General features: G+C 43.4%; 2 protein-coding genes across 13 annotated transcripts in view; both read right to left on the bottom strand.

Moving 5' to 3' along the window:
* The window catches only part of DNA2 (DNA replication helicase/nuclease 2), a 67012-nt gene extending 56931 nt beyond the window's left edge, over positions 1–10081 (bottom strand). Inside the window, exons 1-4 of one of the 4 annotated variants that reach the window (XM_033208440.1) lie at positions 10029–10081; positions 6560–6742; positions 4565–4748; positions 2066–2211 (exon numbers count right to left, since the gene is read on the bottom strand). In XM_033208440.1, coding sequence (XP_033064331.1) covers positions 2066–2211; positions 4565–4748; positions 6560–6690 — 461 coding nt within the window. In that variant the 5' untranslated portion in view covers positions 6691–6742; positions 10029–10081. Of the gene's footprint in view, positions 1–2065; positions 2212–4564; positions 4749–6559; positions 7186–8366; positions 8827–10028 lie in introns of those variants that run through there. The other 3 variants (XM_033208439.1, XM_033208437.1, XM_033208441.1) reach the window with 3 other exon arrangements.
* A 6766-nt stretch (positions 10082–16847) lies between these two features.
* SLC25A16 (solute carrier family 25 member 16) overlaps positions 16848–24431 on the bottom strand; it is a 52744-nt gene continuing 45160 nt past the window's right edge. For 6 of the 9 annotated variants that reach the window (XM_033208444.1, XM_033208445.1, XM_033208446.1 and 3 more), the window contains one exon: positions 22423–22982. In XM_033208444.1, the coding sequence (XP_033064335.1) occupies positions 22826–22982 (157 nt within the window). In that variant the 3' untranslated portion in view covers positions 22423–22825. Of the gene's footprint in view, positions 17070–21727; positions 23011–24431 lie in introns of those variants that run through there. The other 3 variants (XM_033208443.1, XM_033208451.1, XM_033208442.1) reach the window with 3 other exon arrangements.

Raw genomic sequence — 24431 nt, 5'->3', positions numbered from 1 at the left:
ACTAAAAAATGCGAAAACAGTCGTCGGGCGTGGTGGCGCATGCCTGTAATCCCAGCTAATCAGGAGGATGAGGCAGGAGAATCACTTGAACCTGGGAGGCAGAGGTTGTAATGAGCCGATATTGTGGTGCTGTACTCCAGCCTGGGCGACAGAGCAAGATTCAAAAAGAAAAAAAAATCATTAAGGTATAAAGACCATGATGACAACAAATACAGTGCTAACTATAGGAGAGCACTATTCCGGGCATGGTGACAGGCGCCTGTAGTCCCAGCTACTCAGGAGGCTGAGGCAGGAGAATGGTGTGAACCCGGAAGGCGGAGCTTGCCGTGAGCCTAGTGAGCCACTGCACTCAAGCCTGGGCAACACAGCCAGACTCTGTCTCAAAAAAAAAAAAAAAAGATACAACTTATAATTTTTCTCACTTGCTTAAGGGAGCAGTATAATAACACATTCATCAGACATTGAGACTTTAGGACACTACACATTTACCATATAACTGTGCAATATTTCTAATACCAAATTTAATGAGCTGTTACTTTGCTAGGTTTCTCCCACCTCCAGCTTACCAAGACTGACAGAGCAGAGTTGTGTCAGCCCTCTGAGACAGCCAGTCCAATAGAGAAGACAAAATTAGCAATGCTAGCTCAGCCAAAATTGTCTTAAGCAAAATAGCAACTGCAGGTTGAAAGAGAAGCTGAAATTCCTCAAGCCAGGAAGCAACTGCTAATACCAAAGCATCCAAAAAGATCTAGAGAAACACACAGTTAGACTACTGAAAGTGAAGGTTATCCTTGCAAAAGGCTGTTTGAAATCAGGCAGTTTCCAGTTGATCAAAAATGATGTAGATGACCATATGGTCTCACAAAGTCTCATATATTGCCAGTAGAAATATAAACTGGGACAATGTCTATAGAGAGCAATTTGGTAATATGTATCAAAATTTTAGGCCAGGCATGGTGGCTCATGCCTGTAATCCCAGCACTTTGGGACACGAGGTGGGTAGATCACTTGAGGTCATGAGTTCAAGACCAGCCTGGTCAACATGGCGGAACCCCGTCTTCACTAAAAATACAAAAAAATTAGCCGGGTGTGGTGGCTTATGCCTGTAATCCCAGCTACTCGGGAGGTTGAGGCAGGAGAATTGTTTGAATCTTGGAGGTGGAGGCTGCAGTGAGCTGAGAGCAAGCCACTGTACGCCACCCTGGGCGACAGAGCAAGACTCCGTCTCGAAAACAAAACAAAAACTGGTAAGGCAGGCCAGGCATGGTGGCATGTACCTGTTGTTCCAAATACACAGGAGGCTGAGGTGGGCAGAAACATATGAGCCCAGTTGTTTAAGGCCTGGACAACATAGCAAGACCTCTATCTCCCCCCCCAAAAAATACTGTAAAGCTACATTTTTTATTTTTATTTATTTATTTATTTTTGAGACGGAGTCTCGCTCTGTCACCCAGGCTGGAGTGCAGTGGTGTGATCTCAGCTCACTGCAAGCTCCGCCTCCCGGGTTCACACCATTCTCCTGCCTCAGCCTCCCAAAAAGATGGAACTACAGGCATCTGCCACCACACCCAGCTAATTTTTTGTATTTTTAGTAGAGACGGGGTCTCATCGTGTTAGCCAGGATGGTCTCAATCTCCAGACTTGGTGATCCGCCTGCCTCAGCCTCCCAAAGTGCTGGGATTACAGGCGTGAGCTACTGCACCTGGCCATAAAGCTGCATTTTGAAACTAGTTTCATCTTATTCCCAACCCCATATACCCATATAATTCTCAGTATATCACACTGTTTCTAGAACTAATGCAAAAAAAGTTCTTTATACATTCTCTGAAAGTAGTTAAGGAATCTGTTATGCACATGTACAAAATATTTAGATATTTTTACCCAAAAAGATCCTGTTGGGCAATTTCAGAAACTCTTCAGAGTTTCAACAGTGTACTGGAACTGTGAAATCTGCATTTTAGATTACACTAATTTATATTGGGTAGTCTATACAAATACTTTATAGTTTCTAGGAAAGAAGTTATATAATAAAATTATACCTGCAGTTCCTCTTATAACTACTTACATTTCCTTCAAATGTCTTATTTCTTGAATTGTCTGAAAAGCAAGTTCTTGTAGCTTTTCTGGGGCAAAGCTATTATTTATTGCTTTTTGAAACACCTCATGGAGAACCGTACCAATTAGCATTTGGCGAGTGGCTGGATCAGAGCTCTACAAAAACAAATCACACAATTTATTTCACAACATATTAACAGACATAACTGTATATGTATTACCTAATCTATTAAACCACCATAGCCAAAATGCACTGGTAAGACAAATGCCAAAATATTAAACAATTTTTTTTTCTGGTGGGTGGAATTATGAGTGACTTTCACTTTCTTCTATTCAGAATTGTCTGAATTATTATTGCATGGGTTACTTTTTTTTTTTTTTTTGAGACAGACTCTTGCTCTGACACCCAGGCTGGAGCACAGTGGCACAATCTCAGCTCACTGCAACCTTCACCTCCCAGGTTCAAATGATTCTCATGCCTCAACCTCCCAAGTAACTGGAATTACAGGTGTGTGCCACCACGCCCAGCCTAACTTTTATTTTTTGTATTTTTAGTAGAGGCAGGGTTTCACCATGTTGGCCAGGCTGAGTATGAATTACTTTTAAAATCAATGTTCTCCATTTTGAAAAAAAATTAAAATAACCAATACTCAAAATGCTCTCAAATAATATTTAAAGTATTGTACTCTAATTTCACTTGATAATCCACCCAAGAGAAAAGTCAATAAAGGCATAGCTGATAAACTCGTGTAAGTAAAAGATACCATTCAAATATAAAAGTTAAACCTACTTTACAGTAATGTTTGGAAAGAAAAAAATATTTTTTAACCTACAACAGAGATTTTTGGCAAGGAATTTTTCTCCACTCAAAAAGAAAAACTACTTCATACTTCATTTCTTGATTAACTCTTGTATTAGGCTAGACCTTTTTTTTTTTTTTTTGAGACGGAGTCTCCCTCTGTCCCCCAGGGACAGTAGGGGGTGCAGAAGCACGCCCTCCGCTCACTGCAAGCTCCGCCTCCCGGGTTCATGCCATTCTCCCGCCTCAGCCTCCCGAGTAGCTGGGACTACAGGCGCCTGCCACCACGCCCGGCTAATTTTTTGTATTTTTAGTGGAGATGGGGTTTCACCGTGTTAGCCAGGATGGTCTTGATCTCCTGACCTCGTGATCCGCCCACCTCGGTCTCCCAAAGTGCTAGGATTACAGGCGTGAGGCACTGCGCCTGGCCCAAAAAGTTTTTTAAAACTTAATATTCAGGCCAAGCACAGTAGCTCATGCCTATAGCTCCAGCTACTCGGGAGGTTGAGGTGGGAGGACTGCTTGAGCCTGGGAGGTCAAGGCTTTGGTGACCTACTGCACTCCAGTCTGGGTGACACAGTGAGACTCAAAATAAAATAAAAGTACATGTTTCAAGAAAAATAATTAAAAAGCTGGGTGTTGGGTACATGGTAGTTTATTACAATAATCTCTTTGTATGTTTGAAATAGCCCAAAATACATTTTTGTTTGTTTTGAGACGGAGTCTCACTCTGTCCCCCAGGCTGAATGAAGTGCAGTGGCAGGATCTCCGCTCACTGCACCTCCGCCTCCAGGGTTCAGGCGATTCTCCTGCCTCAGTCTCCCGAGTAGCTGGGATTACAGGCACGCGCCTCAATGCCTGGCTAATTTTTGTATTTTTAGTAGAGACGGGTTTTCACCATGTTGGTCAGGCTGGTCTTGAACTCCTGACCTCGTGATCCTCCCACCTCGGCCTGTCAAAGTGATGGGATTACAGGCATGAGCCACCGTGCCCAGCCCCCAAATACATTTTTTTTTGAGACTTATTTTATTTTAAAATAAAACTGCATGTTTCAAGAAAAATAAATAAAAAGCTGGGTGTTGAGTACATGGGAGTTTATTACAATCATCTCTTAGTATGTTTGAAATAGCCCAAAATACTATTTGTTTGTTATTCGTTTTGAGACAGAGTCTCGCTATGTCACCCAGGCTAGAATGCAGTAGCCTGATCTCGGCTCACTGCAACCTCCGCCTCCTGGGTTGAAACGATTCTCCTGCCTCAGCCTCCTGAGTAGCTGGGACTACAGGTGCATGCCACCACACCTGGCTAATTTTTCTACCAAAATACATTTTTTAAAAGTGATCTACACATTTACTTTTAGTTTAGTGGGAATCACATGAAGCAAAGTTTGGAAATGTCTAGCTGTGTTTAAATTTTAAAAATTTACCATTTAAATTAATTTTCTTACTATAATTACTTATTAAGACCTGAACAAGATTTGAAGGACTCAGGCACCTGGCCTTTAGTCCTAGCACTGCCACCTCGTAGTTATGTGGCTGCGGGGCAAGTCACTTAACCTCTCTGAGCCCATTTTCCTCATCTATAAAATGCAGCTGATTAATACCATTCATTTTATAGGGTTGCTGGGAGGATTAACTGAAATAATAAATGTAAAAGTGCTCTGTAACACTCTCAGACCCTGCAGAAACATTAACTGTTACTATTATTTACCCTAAAAGTTTCACTCAGGACAGCTCTTCTCATACATCGAATACTATTGGCTATGCTTGTGCCAGAAATCAGAATGTCTGGATACAGAATCAAATATCCAAAATCTTTATCTATTATCCAAGTATCAGATGTGCAGTCTCCCTCCAAATGAATGATATCTCCTGGCTCTACTGGAACAGAACACCTGAAAATAAAGCAAAGTTAAAGTATAAATATATTGCTTAGGTTCCTACATTTAAACACATTAGGGAGGCTTCAAAAAAATAAATGAGTATTTTATCTGAAGAAGAAAAAGATATTTCTAAATTTCTGGGTCTTTAAAAAAATAAAATAAAATACCAGGATACAGTCTTCTAAAACAACTCCTAGTCACTCTATCCCTTTCTATGTGCCAAACACATCTGAGAATACTCAACAGTCTTCTATAAATCCCAAAGAGAAAAACAACTTAGTGCCAGTAAAGTCTATTGCATAAGCTATCAAAAAACCTTTGCTAATGTAATATATATAGCTCCAATTATGAATTGGGTTGTTTTAATAATTCTTTTTTAAGACTTATAGGAAATCTACAGCTTCTATAAGTCTTGAAGCATGAAGCCAAACCCAGTGCAGCAAGAATAAAATCATACTGAACTAGTTCAAACTAGGCCAGGCGCGGTGGCTCATGCCTGTAATCCCAGCACTTTCGGATGCCGGGGTGGGTGGATAACCTGAGGTCAGGAGTTCAAGACCAGCCTGGCCAACATGGTCAAACCCTGTCTCTACTAAAAATACAAAAATTAGCTGGGCGTGGTGGCGGACGCCTGTAATCTCAGCTACTTGTGAGGCTAAGGCAGGAGAATCGCTTGAACCTGGGAGGTGGAGGGTGCAGTGAGCCGAGATCGTGCCACTGCACTCCAGCCTGGGCAACAGAGCAAGACTCCATCTCCAAAAACAACAACAACAACAAAAACAAACTAATTCACAGCTTAGACGAGGAGCCAAAGTTAGACCTCTAGCTTTTCTGCATCTACACTCCACCCTTCACATACCACACTTTGAGTAGAGAAATCTAAGGCCTATATGTTTTAATTAATTTTGCTCTTAGTTAAAACTAACATGCGTTTCAGCTGCAATCTTAGAATGTACTGGGAAATAGGAAGTAGTCATTAATAAGGCTCTTTGTACGTGATTTTCAATTTTTTTTTTTTTTTTTGAGACGGAGTCTCGCTCTGTCGCCCGGACTGGAGTGCAGTGGCCGGATCTCAGCTCACTGCAAGCTCCGCCTCCTGGGTTCACGCCATTCTCCTGCCTCAGCCTCCCGAGTAGCTGGGACTACAGGCGCCCGCCACCTCGCCCGGCTAGTTTTTTGTATTTTTTTTAATAGAGACGGGCTTTCACTGTGTTAGCCAGGATGGTCTGATCTCCTGACCTCGTGATCCGCCCGTCTCGGCCTCCCAGAGTGCTGGGATTACAGGCTTGAGCCACCGCGCCCGGCCTTTTTTTTTTCTTTTTTGAGACGAAGTTTCGCTCTTGTTGCCCAGGCTGGAGTGCAATGGCACCATCTCGGCTCACCACAACCTCCACCTCCCGGGTTCAAGCGATTCTTCTGCCTCAGCCTCCAGAGTAACTGCGATTACAGGCATGCGCCACCACACTCCGATAATTTTTTTTATTTTTAGTAGAGATGGGGTTTCTCCATGTTGGTCAGGCTGGTCTCAAACTCCTGACCTGAGGTGATCTGCCCACCTTGGCCTCCCAAAGTGCTGTGATTACAGGTGTGAGCCACCATGTCTGGCCCACATGATCTTCAAATGACAACAAAAGTCAATTTTTGGAATATGAGACTTGAGATACAGGAGTAATAGATACAATTTTCATGCCGAATTAGGCTAGGATCATATCTACTCCCTTTTAAACAATTAAATTATAGAAACATTCACAGAAGCCATTTGATGAGTTTTACGATGGTACCCTTAAGACTCGAATCGGTGCTCAAAGTCACATAAAAATTACCAGTCATTCCTAAGGATGCACAGTTCTTTATTTTCTAGTGACTGTGAAGCAGTGATGACCAGGTGCTTTTCACAGTTTCCCTCTTTGTTCTGTACAGTATTGACTGCCAACACCAGGTACCGGTTATCCATTCCTCGGCTCAGAACTGTTCTAGGAAAGGAAGCTACCGCTTTCTTCTGAAATCTAAAGCACACACATACAAAACTATTTTAGCACGACCATGAAATAAGAAGCCAACCAATCTGTTTTATCTACAAACCAGTCTTCCAGTTTTCTAGGTTTCTTTCTTCTGAAAAGCTTATTGCAATGACATTTAGCCAAAATAGATAAAATTAACAGAGCAAAGACACAGAATTCCTATTACAAAAACTTCTGAGTAATGCCATTTCAAACATGCCCATGATATGAGATTTTCCATTTTAATTTCTGTAAGGAGTTCTGTGGGATACCCATTACAATGAGGATTAAGAATGCACTGGAAGCCACGCATGATGATGTACACCTGTAGTCCCAGTTACTCAAGAGGCTGAGGAGGAAGGATTACTTGAGCCCAGGAGTTTGAGGCTGCAGTGAGATACGATCATGCCACTGCGCCCGTTCCTGAGCGACAGAAAAAGTCCCGGTTTCTTGGGGGGGCGGGGGGGGAAGAAAAAGAAAGGAAAGTATAAATTGGATATTATTAAACAAGAAATTTCTACCATTGGTGCAAGCCTTCCCAAAGTACAAGTAAAAGGAGATGTTTTGGACATGATCCTTTTTGTAAATATGAGTCTTATGTTATGGAAAAGGGTAGTGTCCGTGGTTCACTGAAAGTCCTACCATAAGCCACAGAATTGTACTTAGAAATAATTTAGTCCAACCTGCTAACGTAATGCCGGAAATCTTTCGATAAAATCTCACTGGACAGAACGCAAGCTTAATACGTATCGAACTAGCTCAATCCTTTACACAATAATTCAGAACTTTATTACTTATATTTAAAGTGGGTAGGTCAATTTCTCAATACTTTCATCCATCGGTCCAAGCCGTCTAAAATTATGCAAAATAATAATCTCTCCTCAAGAAAACAGCCCTTCTTCTATTAAGTACCTCTTAAGTCTTTCCCGTTTGACTGCGGCATCAGTGAGGGACCGAGAGTCCAAAGTCATTACCTCTCCAGTGATAACACCAAACGCCTTTCACATTACCCTACAAGTTATCTTTTGTTATGTGACCGTTCTATTATTTTGCAAACGCTTTATTCATGTACTCCACCTAGCCTCAGGCCATGAATTTTCCAAGATTGGCTATGATGCCTTAAAGATGTTTCTCAAAAGGTATATTGCTGATCAAAAGGCCAAACGCAAAAGTCCCTCAACGCTAATCAGCATTATTGCTATTATATTGAAAGTAATTCAACATTATGACCGTGGTTAACTTCCTCTGATCATTTATATACACCAGGCTGAGGGTGCAGAGACCTCCCAAGGATAAGTTAATCCAAGTACACATCGAGAAGAGCCTTGGGCAGTCGCAATTTCCTATTATAAAAACATTTCAGTGGCCGAAGCTCCGCAAATTAGGGAAACGGGTGAAATCAAGGGAAACAATGAACTGCTGGGCAAGGGAAAGTCCAGGCTCTGGCTGAGGGTGGCCCCAAAGAACACCTTGGGAGGCGGGCCCCCGACTCCGGAGGCTCGTCGGGTGCCCAGGGAGCTGCCCCGGGCCCCTGGGCCCGGTCAGTCTGCGGAGGTGCGGACGCGGCCTCTCCCGCTTCTTCTTTCAAATCTCCCGCTTTGTTCCCAAACCCTCCCCGCGCTCCGCTCACAGCTCCGCCGGCAGCTCCGCCTCCTCCCAAAAACTCTTCTCCATCAACAGCTCCAGTTCGTCCAGCTGCTCCATCCTGGACGCGGGGACTATGGCCAGAAAAACCGGCGAACTATACCCAGAAAAACCAGCGGAACCAGGAGTAACACAGAAAACTCAGGAAAGAGAAAGGGGCGCGCGCCTGCGCCCCTCGCGCGCATGCGCCAACCCGCCGAGGTCCCAAATGACCTGCGCCAGGCCGCCCCTCCCGCGCCGGCGCGTTCCACGTGGGGCGCCTCTCCTGAGCAGCAGGGTTCTGGCTTCTGCCTTGGGGATACAGGGAGTCTTCATATCTGAAGCAGACTAAACGCTCCTGCCTTCTCTCTTGACACTCCAACCCCTGTCTGATACACGCTTAGTTTGAACACAACCATTTGTAGTTGCCCAAAACCAGGCGTCCCTGGTTAGCCTTCAGAACTGCGCACTCCCTGGGCCGGGCGCGGTGGCTCAAGCCTGTAATCCCAGTACTTTGGGAGGCCGAGACGGGCGGATCACGAGGTCAGGAGATCGAGACCATCCTGGCTAACACGGTGAAACCCCGTCTCTACTAAAAAATACAAAAAACTAGCCGGGCGAGGTGGCGGGCGCCTGTAGTCCCAGCTACTTGGGAGGCTGAGGCAGGAGAATGGCATGAACCCGGGAGGCGGAGCTTGCAGTGAGCTGAGATCCGGCCACTGCACTCCAGCCTGGGCGACAGAGTGAGACTCCGTCTAAAAAAAAAAAAAAAAAAAAAAAGAACTGCGCACTCCCTGGGAAACAGCCTCTCCCCTTTTCTTCAGAAAACTCATTGAGAAAATAGAATCTCCCCTTTTCTTCGGAAAACTCATTGAGAAAATAGAAACTGTCAGATAGCAACTCCTTGATCATGCCACGGCTAAATCTACAAAACTTCTGGCAGGGCATGGTGGCTCACGCCTGTAATCCCAGCACTTCCGGAGGCTGAGGCAGGAGGACCACGAGGTCAGCAGTTCAAGACCAGCCTGGCCAACATGGTGAAACCCCGTCTCTGCTAAAAATACAAAAATCAGTCTCAAAAAAATAAAAAATAAAAATAAATTTAAAAATTCTGCAAAACTTCTGATATCTGAACCACTCTTCATAACCTCTTTCCACTTTTTTTCAATAGCAGACAAAGTGTTCTTCTGGTTAAAGGGCAATCGCTCCAGTTGCACTTGGCATCCCAGGGCTTCAAACATTCTCAAGGACATCGCTTCTTCAATTATTGCCTCATTCTCTTGTATCATCGGCCTCACCCTCACTATTGGATTGAGCCTCTAATATGGCCTGGTGTCTCCCATTTTTAAAAGATGTTTCCTTGCTGGGCGCGGTGGTATGCACCGATTTTTCATATTTATATACTTCTCTGCTCTGGAGGCATTGACTAGAACATCCAGAGCCATGTTAAAAATATCAGTGGTATAATGGTTATCCTTATTTTTGTTATTCATTTTTTAAATGGACAAAATGGGCCGCATGCGGTGGCTCAGGCCTGTAACCCCAACACCTTGGGAGGCTGAGGTGGGTGGATCACTTGAGGTCAGGAGGTCAAGACCAGCCTGGCCAACATGGTGAAACCCAGTCTCTACTAAAAATATAAAAATTAGCCGGGTGTGGTGGTGCACACCTGTAATCCCAGCTACTCAGGAGACCGAGGCAGGAGAATCACTTGAGCCTGAGAGGCAGAGGTTGCAGTGAGCTGAGATCACGCCAGCCTGGGTGAAAGAGTGACTCAGTCTGAAAAGAAAAAAAATTGGCAAAAGGTTAATATATTTATCATGTACATGGGCTTTCAAATATGTACATACTGGAATGGGAGTTATTCTATTAGTATTTGTCCCTGATACCAACAGAAATACCTCTACTGTCTCAATACCTGTGGTACAATGTTTTATGAGCTGTTTCAACAAAACAAGGAGTAGCCTGTAGTCCCAGCTACTCGGGAGGCTGAGGCAAAGAACTCCTGGGCTCAAGCAATCTGCCAACCTTGGCTTTCCAAAGTGCTCAGATGAACGGTGTGAGCCTTCACACTCGGCCCATCCTTTTTTCTCTAGTGTATGTATTTGTGTGTGTGTGTGTGTGTGTGTGAGTGTGTGAAACGGGGTCTCACAGGTTGGAGTGCAGTGGCACAAACTCAACTCACTGCAACCTCTGCCTCCTGGGTTCAGGCAATTCTCCTGCCTCATCCTCCCCAGTAGCTAGGATTACAGGCACTTGCCACCACACCAGCTAATTTGTTTGTATTGTTAGTAGAGATGGGTTTTGCCATGTTGGCCAGGCTGCTCGCCAACTCCTAACCTCAGGTGATCCACCCACCTCAGCCTCCCAAAGTGCTGGGATTACAGGCTTGAGCCACCGCACCTGGCCTCATTTTGCTATCTTTGATCTATCACTTCATGAATTTTTATGTCATGCTAATCTTTTCTGCATTGTTCCAATTTTAGTGTATGTGCTGCCATAGCAAGCACCACCCATAATTTCTTTCTTTTTTTTTTTTGATACGGAGTCTCGCTCTGTTGCCCAGGCTGGAGTGCAGTAGCCGGATCTCAGCTCACTGCAAGCTCCACCTCCCGGGTTTAGGCCATTCTCCTGCCTCAGCCTCCCGAGTAGCTGGGACTACAGGCGCCCGCCACCTCACCCGGCTAGTTTTTTGTATTTTTTTAGTATAGATGGGGTTTCACCGTGTTAGCCAGGATGGTCTCGATCTCCTGACCTGGTGATCTGCCCGTCTCGGCCTCCCAAAGTGCTGGGATTACAGGCTTGAGCCACCGCGCCTGGCTGCACCACCCATCATTTCTAATAGTTGGTTTGTAGATCCATTAAAACTTTCTGTGTAAATAATTGTGTCATCTGTGAATAAAGCAGTTTTACTTTTTCATTTTTAAATTTTATTTTCTATTTAGTTTTACAGTTTTATTTGAATAAAATTTATAAAATTTGGCCGGGCGCAGTGGCTCAAGCCTGTAATCCCAGCACTTTGGGAGGCCGAGACGGGCGGATCACGAGGTCAGGAGATGGAGACCATCCTGGCTAACACAGTGAAACCCCGTCTCTACTAAAAAATACAAAAAACTAGCCGGGCGAGGTGGCGGGTGCCTGTAGTCCCAGCTATTCGGGAGGCTGAGGCAGGAGAATGGCGTAAACCCGGGAGGCGGAGCTTGCAGTGAGCTGAGATCCGGCCACTGCACTCCAGCCTGGGCGACAGAGCGAGACTCCGTCTCAAAAAAAAAAAAAATTTATAAAATTTGTTTCTACTTATCTTTATATTTTTATTTTTATTTTATTTTATTTTATTTTGCCTAGGTTCACTGGTTAAATAGAAGTTGTAACACTGGACATCCTTACTTTCTACATGACCTTAGGAAGAATTCATTATTACAACAATAAGTATGATGCTAGCTGAAGGTTTTTCATGGATGCCTTTTATGGTTACCCAATGCTTTATACAAACAAAAGCAAAACTAACAACACAACAGGCTGGGCACGGTGGCTCACACCTGTAATCCCAGCACTTTGGGAGGCCGAGGCGGGTGGATCACCAGGTCAGGGGATCAAGACCATCCTGGCTAACACCGTGAAACCCCATCTCTATTAAAAATACAAAAAATTAGCAGGGTGTGGTGGTGGGCGCCTGTAATCCCAGCTCCTCAGGAGGATGAGGCAAGAGAATGGGGTGAACCTGGGAGGCGGAGCTTGCAGTGAGCCAAGACTGTGCCACTGCACTCCAGCCTGGGCAACACAGCAAGACTCCATTTAAGAACACAACAAAACTCAAAACTTTAGTGACTTAAAATAACAATCATTCATTTAGCTTATGAATCTGCAATATAGGCAGGACTCAGTGGGGAAGGCTGGTCTCTGTTCCATGAAGCAAGCTTAAGGGTTGAAGGATCTAATTTGAAGATGATTTACTCAGATGGGTAGCAAGTTGATAATTCCTGTATAGGAGCTGCTTGGTGTTCTTACAGCATGGTATCTGGATTCCAAGAGCAAGGGTTCCAAGAAGACCACGTGGACCTTGTTTTAGCTTTATGACCTACCTTTGCAAGTGACATAACATCACAGTAGTCACAGGCCCACTCAGTCAGATTCAAGGGAAGGGGGACACAGTTCCTACCTTTTGATGGGATGAGTGTCAATGACACATAAGAAAAGCATATGGGGCCTGGAGGCTCACACCTGAAATCCCATCACTTTGGGAGGCTGAGGCGGATGGATCATCTGAGGTCAGGAGTTTGAGACTAGCCTGGCCAACATGGCAAAACCCCATCTCTACTAAAAATACAAAAATTAGCCAGGCATGGTGGCACACGCCTGTGATCTCAGCTACTTGGGAAGCTGAGGCAGGAGAATCGCATGAACCTGGGAGGCAGAGGTTACAGTGAGCCAAGATTGTGCCACTGCACTCCAGCCTGGGCAACAGCGAAACTCCCATCTCAAAATAAAATAAAACCATATGAATTGGGATGTGTTCTGGTCACTGTTGGAAAGTATAAAGATATAATCTGCCAAGATGTCCTTTATTAGATTGAGGAAGACCTCTTCTGTTCTAAATATGATTCATTTTGATAACGAATCAATGCTGGATTTTGTCAAGCAGTTATTCCATCTATAGAAGGACTGTATGGTTTTTCTCCTTTATTCTGCTATTATGAGAAGCTTTACTGTTGATTTCACAATGTTAAAAAAAACTTTCCATTCCTAGGATAAACCCAAATTGGTCATGACAATAAACGTTTTAGGTATTGCTGGATTTGATTTGCTCTGCTGTTAAGAATTTTTCCATCTATGTTGGTTTTTTGGTTGTTTTGTTTTTGAGATGGGATCTTGCTCTGTTACCCAGGCTGTAGTGCATTGGCACAATGACAGCTCACTGCAGCCTCGATCCACCAGGCTCAGGTGATTCTCCCGTATCATCCTCTCAAGTAGCTGGGACTACAGGAGTGTGCCATCACACCCAGTTAATTTTTTTTTTTTTTTTCTAGTAGACACAAGCTCTTGCTGCATGGCCGAAACTGGTCTTGAACTCCTAAGCTCAAGCAATCCTCTCATCTCAGCCTCCCAAAGTGCTAGGATTATGGCTGTGAACCACCAAACCCAGTCCATCTATGTTCTTGAAGGATACTGATTTGCAATTTTCTGTTTTGTAACAACATTGTCAGGTTTGGGTATCAGGGTTATACTGGCATCATAAAATGAGTTGGGAAGTGCTCTCTTCTAATTTCTAGAAGTTTGTGAGATTATTCCTTAGCTATTTAGTACAATACATTACCTAGCCCTGGAGTTTTCTTCATGAAAAGGTTTTTTTGTTTGTTTATTTTTTTGAGACCGAGTCTCGCTCTGCCGCCCAGGCTGGAGTGCAGTGGCACTATCTCGGCTCACTGCAAGCTCCCCCTCTGGGTTCACCCCATTCTCCTGCCTCAGCCTCCCGAGTAGCTGGGACTACAGGCACCCGCCACCACACCCAGCTAATTTTTTGTATTTTTAGTAGAGATGGGGTTTCACCATATCAGCCAGGATGGTCTCAATCTCCTGACCTTGTGATCCGCCCGCCTCAACCTCCCAAAGTGCTGGGATTACAGGCATGCGCCACCACGCCCAGCCCTGTGGAAAGGTTTTTGATTATTAATTCAATTTCTTTTTTTTTTTAGACAGATTTTTGCACTTGTTGCCCAGGTTGGAGTGCAATGGCACGATCACGGCTTACCACAACCTCTGCCTCCCAGGTTCAAGCAATTCTTCTACCTCAGCCTCTCAAGTAGCTGGGATTACAGGCATGTGCCACCACGCCCAGCTAACTTTCTACTTTTAGTAGAGACGAGGTTTCTCCATGTTGGTCAGACTGGTGTCAAACTCCCAACCTCAGGTGATCCACCTGCCTCAGCCTCCCAAAGTGCTGGGATTACAGGTATGAGCCACCATGCCCGGCTCTCAATTTCTTAATTTTTTGAAACAGGGTCTCACTCTGTCACCCAGACTGGAGTGCAGTAGTGCGATCACAACTCACTGTAGCCTTGACCTCCCTAGACTCAGTTGATCCTCCTACCTCAGCCTCCCAAGTAGCTGAGACTATAGGTGCACATCACTATGCCCAGGTATATTTTTAAAAACAGACACAGGGTCTCACTATGTTGTTTGGGCTGGTCTCAAAGTCCTGGGCTCAAGTGATCCTACCATTTTGGCCTCCCAAAGTGCTGGGATTACAGGCATGAACCACCATGCCTGGCCTCACTTTCTTTAATTGGCTCTGCAGATTTTCTGTTTCATCTATGTCATCTTGGTTGAATTTTTCAAAGTATTTTTCCATTTTATCTAAATTGTCAAATTTCTCTTTTTCCTTTTTTTTTTTTCTTTGAGACAGGTTCTGGCTCTACTTTCTAGGCTAGAGTGCAGCCTAATCTTGGCTCACTGCAACTTTCCCCTCCCAGGCTCAAGCCATCCTCCCACCTCTGCCTTCCAGGTAGATGGGACCACAGGTGCGTGCGAACACATCTAGCTAATTTTTGTATTTTTTGTAGAGATGGCGTTTAGCTATATTGGCCAGGCTGGACTCCAACTCCTGAGCTCAAGCTGCCTATCCACCTTGGCCTCCCAAAATTCTGCGATTACAGGCATAAGCCACCACACACGCCTGGCCCTTAATATCTTTTAAACATCTGTAGGATCCCCAATGATGTCCTCTTTCTCATTCTTGAGATTTGGGGTTTATTTTCTCTATTGTCTTTTTTATTTTCATTTCTGGTTTTGTTTGTTTGTTTTTGAGACAGAGTTTCATTCTTATTGCCCAGGCTGGAGTGGAATGGCGCAATCTCGGCTCGCCGCAAACTTCACCTCCTGGGTTCAAGGAATTCTCCTGCCTCAGCCTCGTAAGTAGCTGGGATAAGAGGCATGCACCACCGCACCTGGCTAATTTTTGTATTTTCAGTAGAGATGGGGTTTCTCCATGTTGGTCAGGCTGGTCTTGAACTCCCGACCTCGGGTGATCCACCTGCCTCGGCCTCCCAAAGTGCTGGGATTACAGGTGTGAGCCACCGCACCCGGCCTTTTATTTCTGTTTTAACTGCAAACCATCACTGACAAAGCAGTGATCTTTGTAAAAACATAATCAGACAATGATACTCACCAGCTGAAAATCTTCAATAGTTTCCCATTGCATTCTTTTTTCTTTTTTCTTTTTTTTTTTTTTTTTTTGATATGGAGTCTCACTCTGTTACTCAGTCTGGAGTACAGTGGCGTGATCTCTGCTCACTGCAACCTCTGCCTCCTGGGTTCAAGCAATTGTCCTCCCTCAGCCTGCCAAGTAGCTGGGATTATAGACATGCGCCACCATGCCCAGCTATTTTTTGTATTTTAAGTAGAGATGGGGTTTCACCATATTGGCCAGTCTGGTATCAAACTCCTGACCTTAGGTGATTCACCCGCTTCAGCCTCCCAAAGTGCTGGGATTACAGGCGTGAGCCACTGCACCCGGCCTTCCCATTGCGTTTAGAATAAAAGACAAAATCATTACCATCTCCTGTAGATGGCTACATGATCTGGCCTTTGTCTATTTCTTTTTTTTTTTTTTTGAGATGGAGTCTCACTCTGTCACCAGGCTGGAGTGCAGTAGTGCGATCTCAGCTCACTGCAATCTCTGCCTCCTGGGTTCAAGCGACTCTCCTGCCTCAGCCTCCCAAATAGCTGGGACTACAGGTGCACACCACCATGCTCAGCTAATTTTTGTATTTTTAGTAGAGATGGGGTTTCACCATATTAGCCTCGATAGTCATGATCTTTTTTTTTTTTTTTTTTGAGATGGAGTCTCACTCCGTCACCCAGGCTGAAGTACAATGGCATGGTCTCAGCTCACTGCTACCTCCACCTCCCAGATTCAAGCGATTTTACTGCCTCAGCCTCCCAAGTAGCCGGGACTACAGGCCCATGCCACCACACCTGGCTAAGTTTTGTATTTTTAGTAGAGACGGAGTTTCACTATGTTGGCCAGGCTGGTCTTGAACTCCTGACCTTGTGATCCGCCCACCTCGGCCTCCCAAAGTGCTGGGAATACAGGAGTGAGCCACCGTGCCTGGCCTGGTCTCGATCTCTCGACCTCGAGATTCGCCTACCTCAGCCTCCCAAAGTGCTATAGGTGTAAGCCACCATGTCCCGTTGCCTTTGCCTATTGCTTTAACCCCATCTATTGCTACTCCTTCATGCACAATACTTCAGTCACACTGGTCTTTTGGTAATTCCATTGTCAAACCAAACTTTTTCCTGTTTTGGGGTTTTTGTACCTGGCTTTCTCTTCACCTGGGCCAGTCTTTCCCCAGAACTCTTTGCATGGCTGTTTCCTTTTTATCCTCCATGTGTCTGTTGAATGTATATATAGCACATCAAAGAAACCTTTCCTTGACCATTCTCAAGTAGCTTATTTACTGTTTTCATAAGCACTTTCCACAAACTGTAATTATTTTATTGCTTGGTATGTTTATTGACATGTTCAAATTTAATGACATGTTACAGTTTCATTTGAACAGTGTATTACTGTATTAAAGTATAGCATCATACCTAAAAGAATAGGCTCTAGATTCAGACCGGCTGAATTTGAATCCTAGATCCACCACTTCCGTGAACCTGGCCAAGTAGTTTAATCTCCCTAGGAATCTCCCTAGGCCTCAATTATTCCCATCTGCCAAAAAGAAATATTAAATGATACTCATATCATAGTATTGTATATGTATAGAGATATACATATAGAGATTGAGTTAAGGCATCAAAAGTGCTTAAAACAAAGAATGCCACATAATTCTTCAGGAAATATACATAACTATTATTATTTATCACTGGTTTCTAGTGCCCAATACGGTGTCTGGGATTCAAAGAATAGATGCGAGGAACTGCAACTGTGTAAAGTGTATGCTTGCTATACAAGTGTGTCAGGTATTATTGATCCAACTCTGCAAGGCAATCCATTAATTGTATGTAGTTTGCGAATAATCCTTGGGAAAAAAAATAAATAATTGTACATAGGGTTTTTAAAAAAAATTTATATAAAAAAATGAAGCCAGGCGTGGTGGCTCAAGCCTGTAATCCCAGCACTTTGGGAGGCCGAGACGGGCGGATCACGAGGTCAGGAGATCGAGACCATCCTGGCTAACATGGTGAAACCCTGTCTCTACTAAAAATACAAAAAACTAGCCGGGCAAGGTGGCGGGCGCCTGTAGTCCCAGCTACTCTGGAGGCTGAGGCAGGAGAATGGCGTAAACCCGGGAGGCGGAGCTTGCAGTGAGCTGAGATCCGGCCATTGCACTCCAGCCCGGGCGACAGAGCAAGATTCTGTCTCAAAAAAAAAAAGAAAAAAAAAAATGAGACAGAGTCTTGCAATATTGCCCAGGCTGGGCTCGAACGCCTAGGCTCAAGTGATCCTCCCCGCTCAGCCTTCCAAAGGGCTAGAATTACAGACATGAGTCACTTCACCCAGCCATAAAAACTATTCATAGGTTTTATTATATATATATTTTTAATGATATATATACACATATATTTTTATTTTATATATATTATTTATTTATTTATTTATTTATTTTAATTTTTTTTTTTTGAGGCGGAGTCTCGCTCTGTCGCCCGGACTGGAGTGCAGTGGCCGGATCTCAGCTCACTGCAAGCTCCGCCTCCCGGGTTTACGCCATTCTCCTGCCTCAGCCTCCCGAGTAGCTGGGACTACAGGCGCCCGCCGCCTCGCCCGGCTAGTTTTTGTATTTTTAGTAGAGACGGGGTTTCACCGTGTTCGCCAGGATGGTCTCGATCTCCTGACCTCGTGATCCGCCCGTCTCGGCCTCCCAAAGTGCTAGGATTACAGGCTTGAGCCACCGCGCCCGGCTATTTATTTATTTTTGAGACAGAGTCTCACTCTGTCACCCAGGCTGCAATGCAGTGGCGCTATCTTGGCTCACTGCAACCTCTGCCTCCTGGGTTCAAGCAATTCTCCTACCTCAGCCTCCCAAGTAGCTGGGACTACAGGTGCCCGCCACCACACCTGGCTAATTTTTGTATTTTTAGAAGAGATGGGGTTTTACCATGTTAGCCAGGATGGTCTTAATCTCCTGACCACGTGACCTGCCCGCCTCAGCCTCCCAAAGTGCTGGGATTACAGGCGTGAGCCATCACGCCTGGCCAGGTTTTATTATATATTTGCCACTCAAGCTGGCAAATCAGCAATAAGACATTTCTGTGAAACAAACCAAATGACTTTATTTCTAAATTGTTTATTTCTTGAACTATTTGTGCTTCACTTCTCCCTGCTAGAACATAAAGTCTTCAAAAACAGGGACTAACCCTTCTTTCTACCCACCAATAAACATCACTGAGTACCACTCTGACGCCATACCCAGTGCTCCCTGCCCTTGAAAGAACCAGATGTTGGGAGGCGGGGACATTGACAAACAGGCAGTTATAAAGTGTGGCACACACTCTATTAGAGAAATACCTGGTGTTATATGCTGATTTGGGAATCCAAATCAGATTACAAGTACAGCTAACAAGCCTACCAAGGGAAGTCCTCCATAATGCTGATACAAGGTCTGGCACACAATTGGTGCTGAATAAATGGATGGTCAGTACCATGATGAAGAATGGAATGAGGACAGGAGTACTGGCTCATGCCTGTAATCCCAGCATTTTGGGAAGCCAAGGTGGGCAGATCACTTGAGGTCAGGTATTCAAGACCAGCCTGGACAACAGGGCAAAACCCAGCTCTACTAAATATACAAAAATTAGCTGGGCGTAGTGGCGGGTGCTTATAATCCCAGATACTTGGGAGGCTGAAGCAGGAGAATCGCTAGAACCCAGGAGGTGGAGGTTGCAGTGAGCTGCACCACTGCACTCGAGCCTGGGCAACAGAGTGAGGCTCTGTCTCAAAAAAAAAAAAAAGAAAAGAAAAGAAAGAAAAATACAAAACTTAGCCGGGCATGGTAGCACATGCCTGCAATCCCAGTTACTTGGAAAGATGACTCAGGAGAATCGCTTGAACCCAGAAGTGGAGATTGCTGTGAGCTGAGGTCGCACCACTGCACTCCAGCTTCAGCAACAGAGTTAAGACTCTGTCGTTAAAAAAAAAAAAAAAAGAACATAATGAGATATTATTAAACATATCCAGTAACTTCTCCACCTTCTACAGGTAATCATTGAAGACTAGGAGGTATACCTCACTTATCAATCCGGAAACCAGATCACTGTCCCATTCTACAGACCAGAGAGCTCTACCCACTGAGAGGTGGAAGAGAGGAACAATAAAGATCAAAAAAGAAATAAAATGTCAATCTTCAAGTGGAAGATAACCTGGCAAGATGCACTTTGGGTAATCTATCTGAAATAAATCAGATATAAACACAGTCATTATTTTAAATATTCTTCCATTCTGACTTATGTTTAGCATTTGTGCGTCAATATGTAAACAATTAAAAGACATTGTCAAAACATGGGTAAAATTTATTTTTAATATCCTCTGTATTCTATAACATATAGAATGCAAATTTTTATTTAAAAGAATATTTGCAATGCCCTTTTACTGATAACGTAACTGAGGTATCTCTTTTTTTTTCTTTTGAGATGGAGTCTTGCTCTGTCACCCAGGCTGGAATGCAGTGGCACGATCTCAGCTCACTGCAACCTCCACCTCCCAGGTTCAAGTGATTCTCCTGTCTCAGCCTCCTGAGTAGCTGGGACTTACAGGTGCGTGCCACCACACCCGGCTAATTTTTTGTATTTTTAGTAGAGACGGGTTTTCACCGTGTTAGCCAAGATGGTCTCGATCTCCTGACCTCGTGATCTACCCACCTCGGCCTCCCAAAGTGCTGAGATTACAGGTGTGAGCCACCGTGCCCAGCCTGATACTTATTTTATATACTTAAATTATCTTAAGATTTAATAACAATAATTAGCTACAGTATGGTCTACAAATGAAAATATACAAATGGTTTTAAGAACACATGTATTTCTTTTCTTTTTCTTTTTTTTTTTTTATACAGTCTCACTCTGCCACCTAGGCTGGAGTGCAATGGCACAGTCTCGGCTCACTGCAACCTGTGCCTCCTGGGTTGAAGCAGTTCTCCCCCTCAGCCTCCCAAGTAGCTGGGATTACAGGCACCTGCCACCGTGCCTGGCTAATTTTTGTATTTTTAGTAGAGACGGGGTTTCTCCACGTTGGCCAGTTTTGTCTCCAACTTCTGACCTCAGGTGATCCACTCACCTTAGCCTCCCAAAATGCTGGAATTACAGGAGTGCACCACCACATCTGGCCAAGAACACATGTATTTCTACCTACTGGTATACTTATAAATCATACAAAGATACATACTTATTTTTTAAAATAAAGACTTTCAAAATGAAACCAGCTCATCAAATTTTTACCAAGGTATGACAAGAAACCTTTTATGTAAAGAAATAAAAATTGAAGCAAAAATAACACTTTCAACTTAGTTTTCCTTCTTTTGTTTGAAAGAAACGGGGTCTCACTATGTTGCCCAGGCTGGTCTCAAACTCCTGAGGTCAAGATATCCTCCTGCCTCAGCCTCCCAAAGTGCTAGGGTTACAGGCAAGAGCCACCATGCCCGGCCTCAACTTAGTTTTCTAATGTCTTTTATTTATTTTTTTTTTTTGAGACTGAGTCTCACTCTGTCACCCAGGCTGGAGTGCAGTGGTGTAATCTCAGCTCACTGCAACCTCCGCTTCCTGGGCTCAAGCAATTCTCATGTCTCAGCCTCGCAAGTAGCTGGGACTACAGGCACGAGCCACCATACTGGCTAATTTTTGTATTTTTAGTAGAGGTGGAGTTTCACCATGTTGATCTTAAACTCCTGATTTCAGGTGATCCACCCAACTCAGCCTCCCAAAGTGCTGGGAATAAAGGCGTGAGCCACCATGCCTAGACTTCTAATGTCTTTAAAGTCATATCAAAGGGCCGGGCGCCATGGCTCATGCCAGTAATCCCAGCACTTTGGGAGACCAAAGTGGGCAGATCATGATGTCAGGAGATTGAGGTCATCCTGGCTAACAGAGTGAAATCCCGTCCTACTAAAAACACAAAAATTAGCCGGGCATAGTGGTGGGCACCTGTAGTCCCAGCTACTTGGGAGACTGAGGCAGGAGAATCACTCGAACCTGGGAGGCAGAGGTTGCAGTGAGCCAAGATCACACCCCTGCACTCCAGCCTGGGCAATAAAACGAGACTCTGTCTCAAAAAAAAAAAAAAGTCACATCAATTCTACAAATTACTGTTTCTGAAGACAGAACTTTAAATATTCCCTTCCCATTTCTGACATGCTTATAATAAATCATAAAAGCACTCTAAAGAGAATAAATGGAATTCTTACGTTTTAAAACATTTTCTTAATATAAAGGATAACAATTCAAATCATATTTTACATTTCTACGTCTTCATATTGCACTAAAATTATTTTACATGGAAGAACTAGTTGATGCATCATAATACCTTAGAAACATTTTTTGATATTCACATCTACATTAATAAATATTTCACAGTCTACTTAAATATTCTAGTATAGAGCAAATCATCTAACAAAAACAAATCTACAGTGCTACTTTGTTTTTGAGAGCAAAGATATTCAGTATTTTTATTTCTGCCTCTGGGAAACACACTGACATTTTCAAACACATGTAAGTCACTCATAGTACCTAGTAACAACATTTGAGCAAGACTTAGTCGTTCATTCATTTATTAAACGGGGTCTCACGATGTTGCACAGGCTGGCATGGAATTCCGGGGCTCAAGTGATCCTCTCACCTCAGCTTCCAGAGTAGCTGGGACCACATGCCCATCCTACCATGCCCAGCTTCTTCATTTATTTTTGTGTCTCTACATGGCTACTTTTTAAATACAACATTAATTTTATTTAAAAAATGAAGGAAAGAAGTGTTTTTCCTATTATCCAGTGGAGCATAATTGTGAGAAGAGAGATAACAAAAATAAAATGTCAATGCTGGCTGTTTTATAGAACTTAAAAATTCAGTTCTCATTATTCCACTGCAATATAACCAACCCTGCTTATTTTAATAATAATAAACACTGTCAGTCTTTTAAAAACCATAACAATTAAAAACTTTGAACAGCATGACAAAGCTAATGGCAACCTCTTGAACCCCGTTTTAAAGCTAGTTCTACTTCCAAATAAAACTTTAAAGCAGTTTAGCCAGCATCAGCTTAGGAATATTTTTTTCAATGTTCTAAGGTATAATGTTTGGCATCAAAAAGTATGGTAAGCACTTCTGATTTGTGACTAAAGAAAAAATAATCAAGTACTAAAATATCAGTGGCTCCCGTGACAGTGTAAATATTCCCATTCAAGTAATGTTCCCCCAACAATTAAAGTAATGTTTCATTTCTCCCTCTGAGAATGTATTAAGAAAAACCAACCATAATTTTTTTTTTTAGTTGAGGTGAAAAACCTGCTTCATAAGTTCATATGTTGTAAAAGCCACTGCTTGAGAGGGAATACAGCGAATGTAATTAAGAGATAAACCACGATAGAGTCCTTTTCGAATTCCATGGTGTCCATAGACATACTTCATAGTATCCCGCATGGTACTGAAAGACAATGATTAAATGATGACACCTCTATGCCCACTCATGAAGAAACAATTTCAGGATCCATAATATCAATTTTTTTTTTTTTTTCTGAAATGTACTCTCGCTCTGTTACCCAGGCGGGAGTGTGGATTGCAGTGGTACGATCTCAGCTCACTGCAGTCTCTGCCTCCCAGGTTCAAGTGATTCTCCTGCCTCAGCCTCCTGAGTAGCTGGGATTACAGGCGCACGCCACCATGCCCAGCTAATTTTTGTAATTTTTAGTAGAGACAGGGTTTCTCCATGTTGCCCAGGGCAGTCTCGAACTCCTGACCTCAGGTGATACACCCACCTCGGCCTCCCAAAGTGCTGGGATTACAGACGTGAGCCACCGTGCCCAGGCCATAATATCAATTTTTAAAGAAGCTTAAATGCCATCTTGAATAGCTTTAGGAAGACAAATGTTATAACAAGTGAAACTTTTTTCATAATAAAAAGGCAAATCATTCCAAACAAGTACAAGCATTATGCATCAAATTTCAGGACTCATTAGTACAACATATTTTGTTTGTACTATGTCTATGACATTTATTGGACAACACTATTTCATACTTATATTTGAAATATTAATGCAATCCTTTTAAAGGATGTATGTCCAGTTGCCCTTTAAGCCTTTATTATAGCTGAAGTTGTATAGTACCAACAGCAGGTGGTTATAGAACTAAAGCTTGAAGGACTATCAGATTTCAGCAAAGAAGACTTTCCTGTTTCAGAGTTGTTCCTTTCCTTTCAAACCAATAATTTGGGCTTGGCCTTTCCCTTTCAACAGGCAATCTGGACTGAAATCTTTTCAAAAATCTCTTTTTTTTTTTTTTTTTTTTTAAAAAGAAAGGTTCTCACTCTGTTGCCCAGGCTGGAGTGCAGTGGCAATCATAGCTCACAACAGCCTCCAACTCCTGGGCACAAGCAATCCTCCCGCCTCAGCCTCTTGAGTAGCTGGGACTATAGGCACACACCACCACCATGCCTCGTTAATGTTTGTTTTAGTTAAAAAAAAAATTTTGAGAGACAAGGTCTTACAATGTTTCCCAAGCTGATCTCAAACTCCTGGCCTCAAGTGAACCTGCCACCTCAGCCTCTCAAGTAGCTGAATACTACAAGCACAGGGCAATGCTCATGGCCAAAAAAATCTTTTGGGTGAATAAGACAATCCAAATTCATGAACAAATGTTCTGCTCTTCCCCTGAGAGACAACATATCACCAATCAAATGGAATGATTTTAAATCACTATAAAGAAAACTCTGGAGCTGTGCTATACAATCACAGCAGCCACTAGCCACATATGGCTATTAAGCACTTGAAATGTGGCAGTCCAAATCAAGATGTGCTGTGAGTGTAAAATATATCCTGGATTTCAAATACTTCATATAAAAAAAAAGGAAACAAAACAATGAAATGTTGAGGTGATA

This window comes from Trachypithecus francoisi, unplaced genomic scaffold (genome assembly GCF_009764315.1).
Source record: "Trachypithecus francoisi isolate TF-2019V2 unplaced genomic scaffold, Tfra_2.0 Lachesis_group9, whole genome shotgun sequence".
NCBI classification, from domain to species: Eukaryota; Metazoa; Chordata; class Mammalia; order Primates; family Cercopithecidae; genus Trachypithecus; species Trachypithecus francoisi.
Note: the sequence above shows the minus strand (reverse complement) of the source record. Positions and strands in the feature narration are given on the sequence as shown.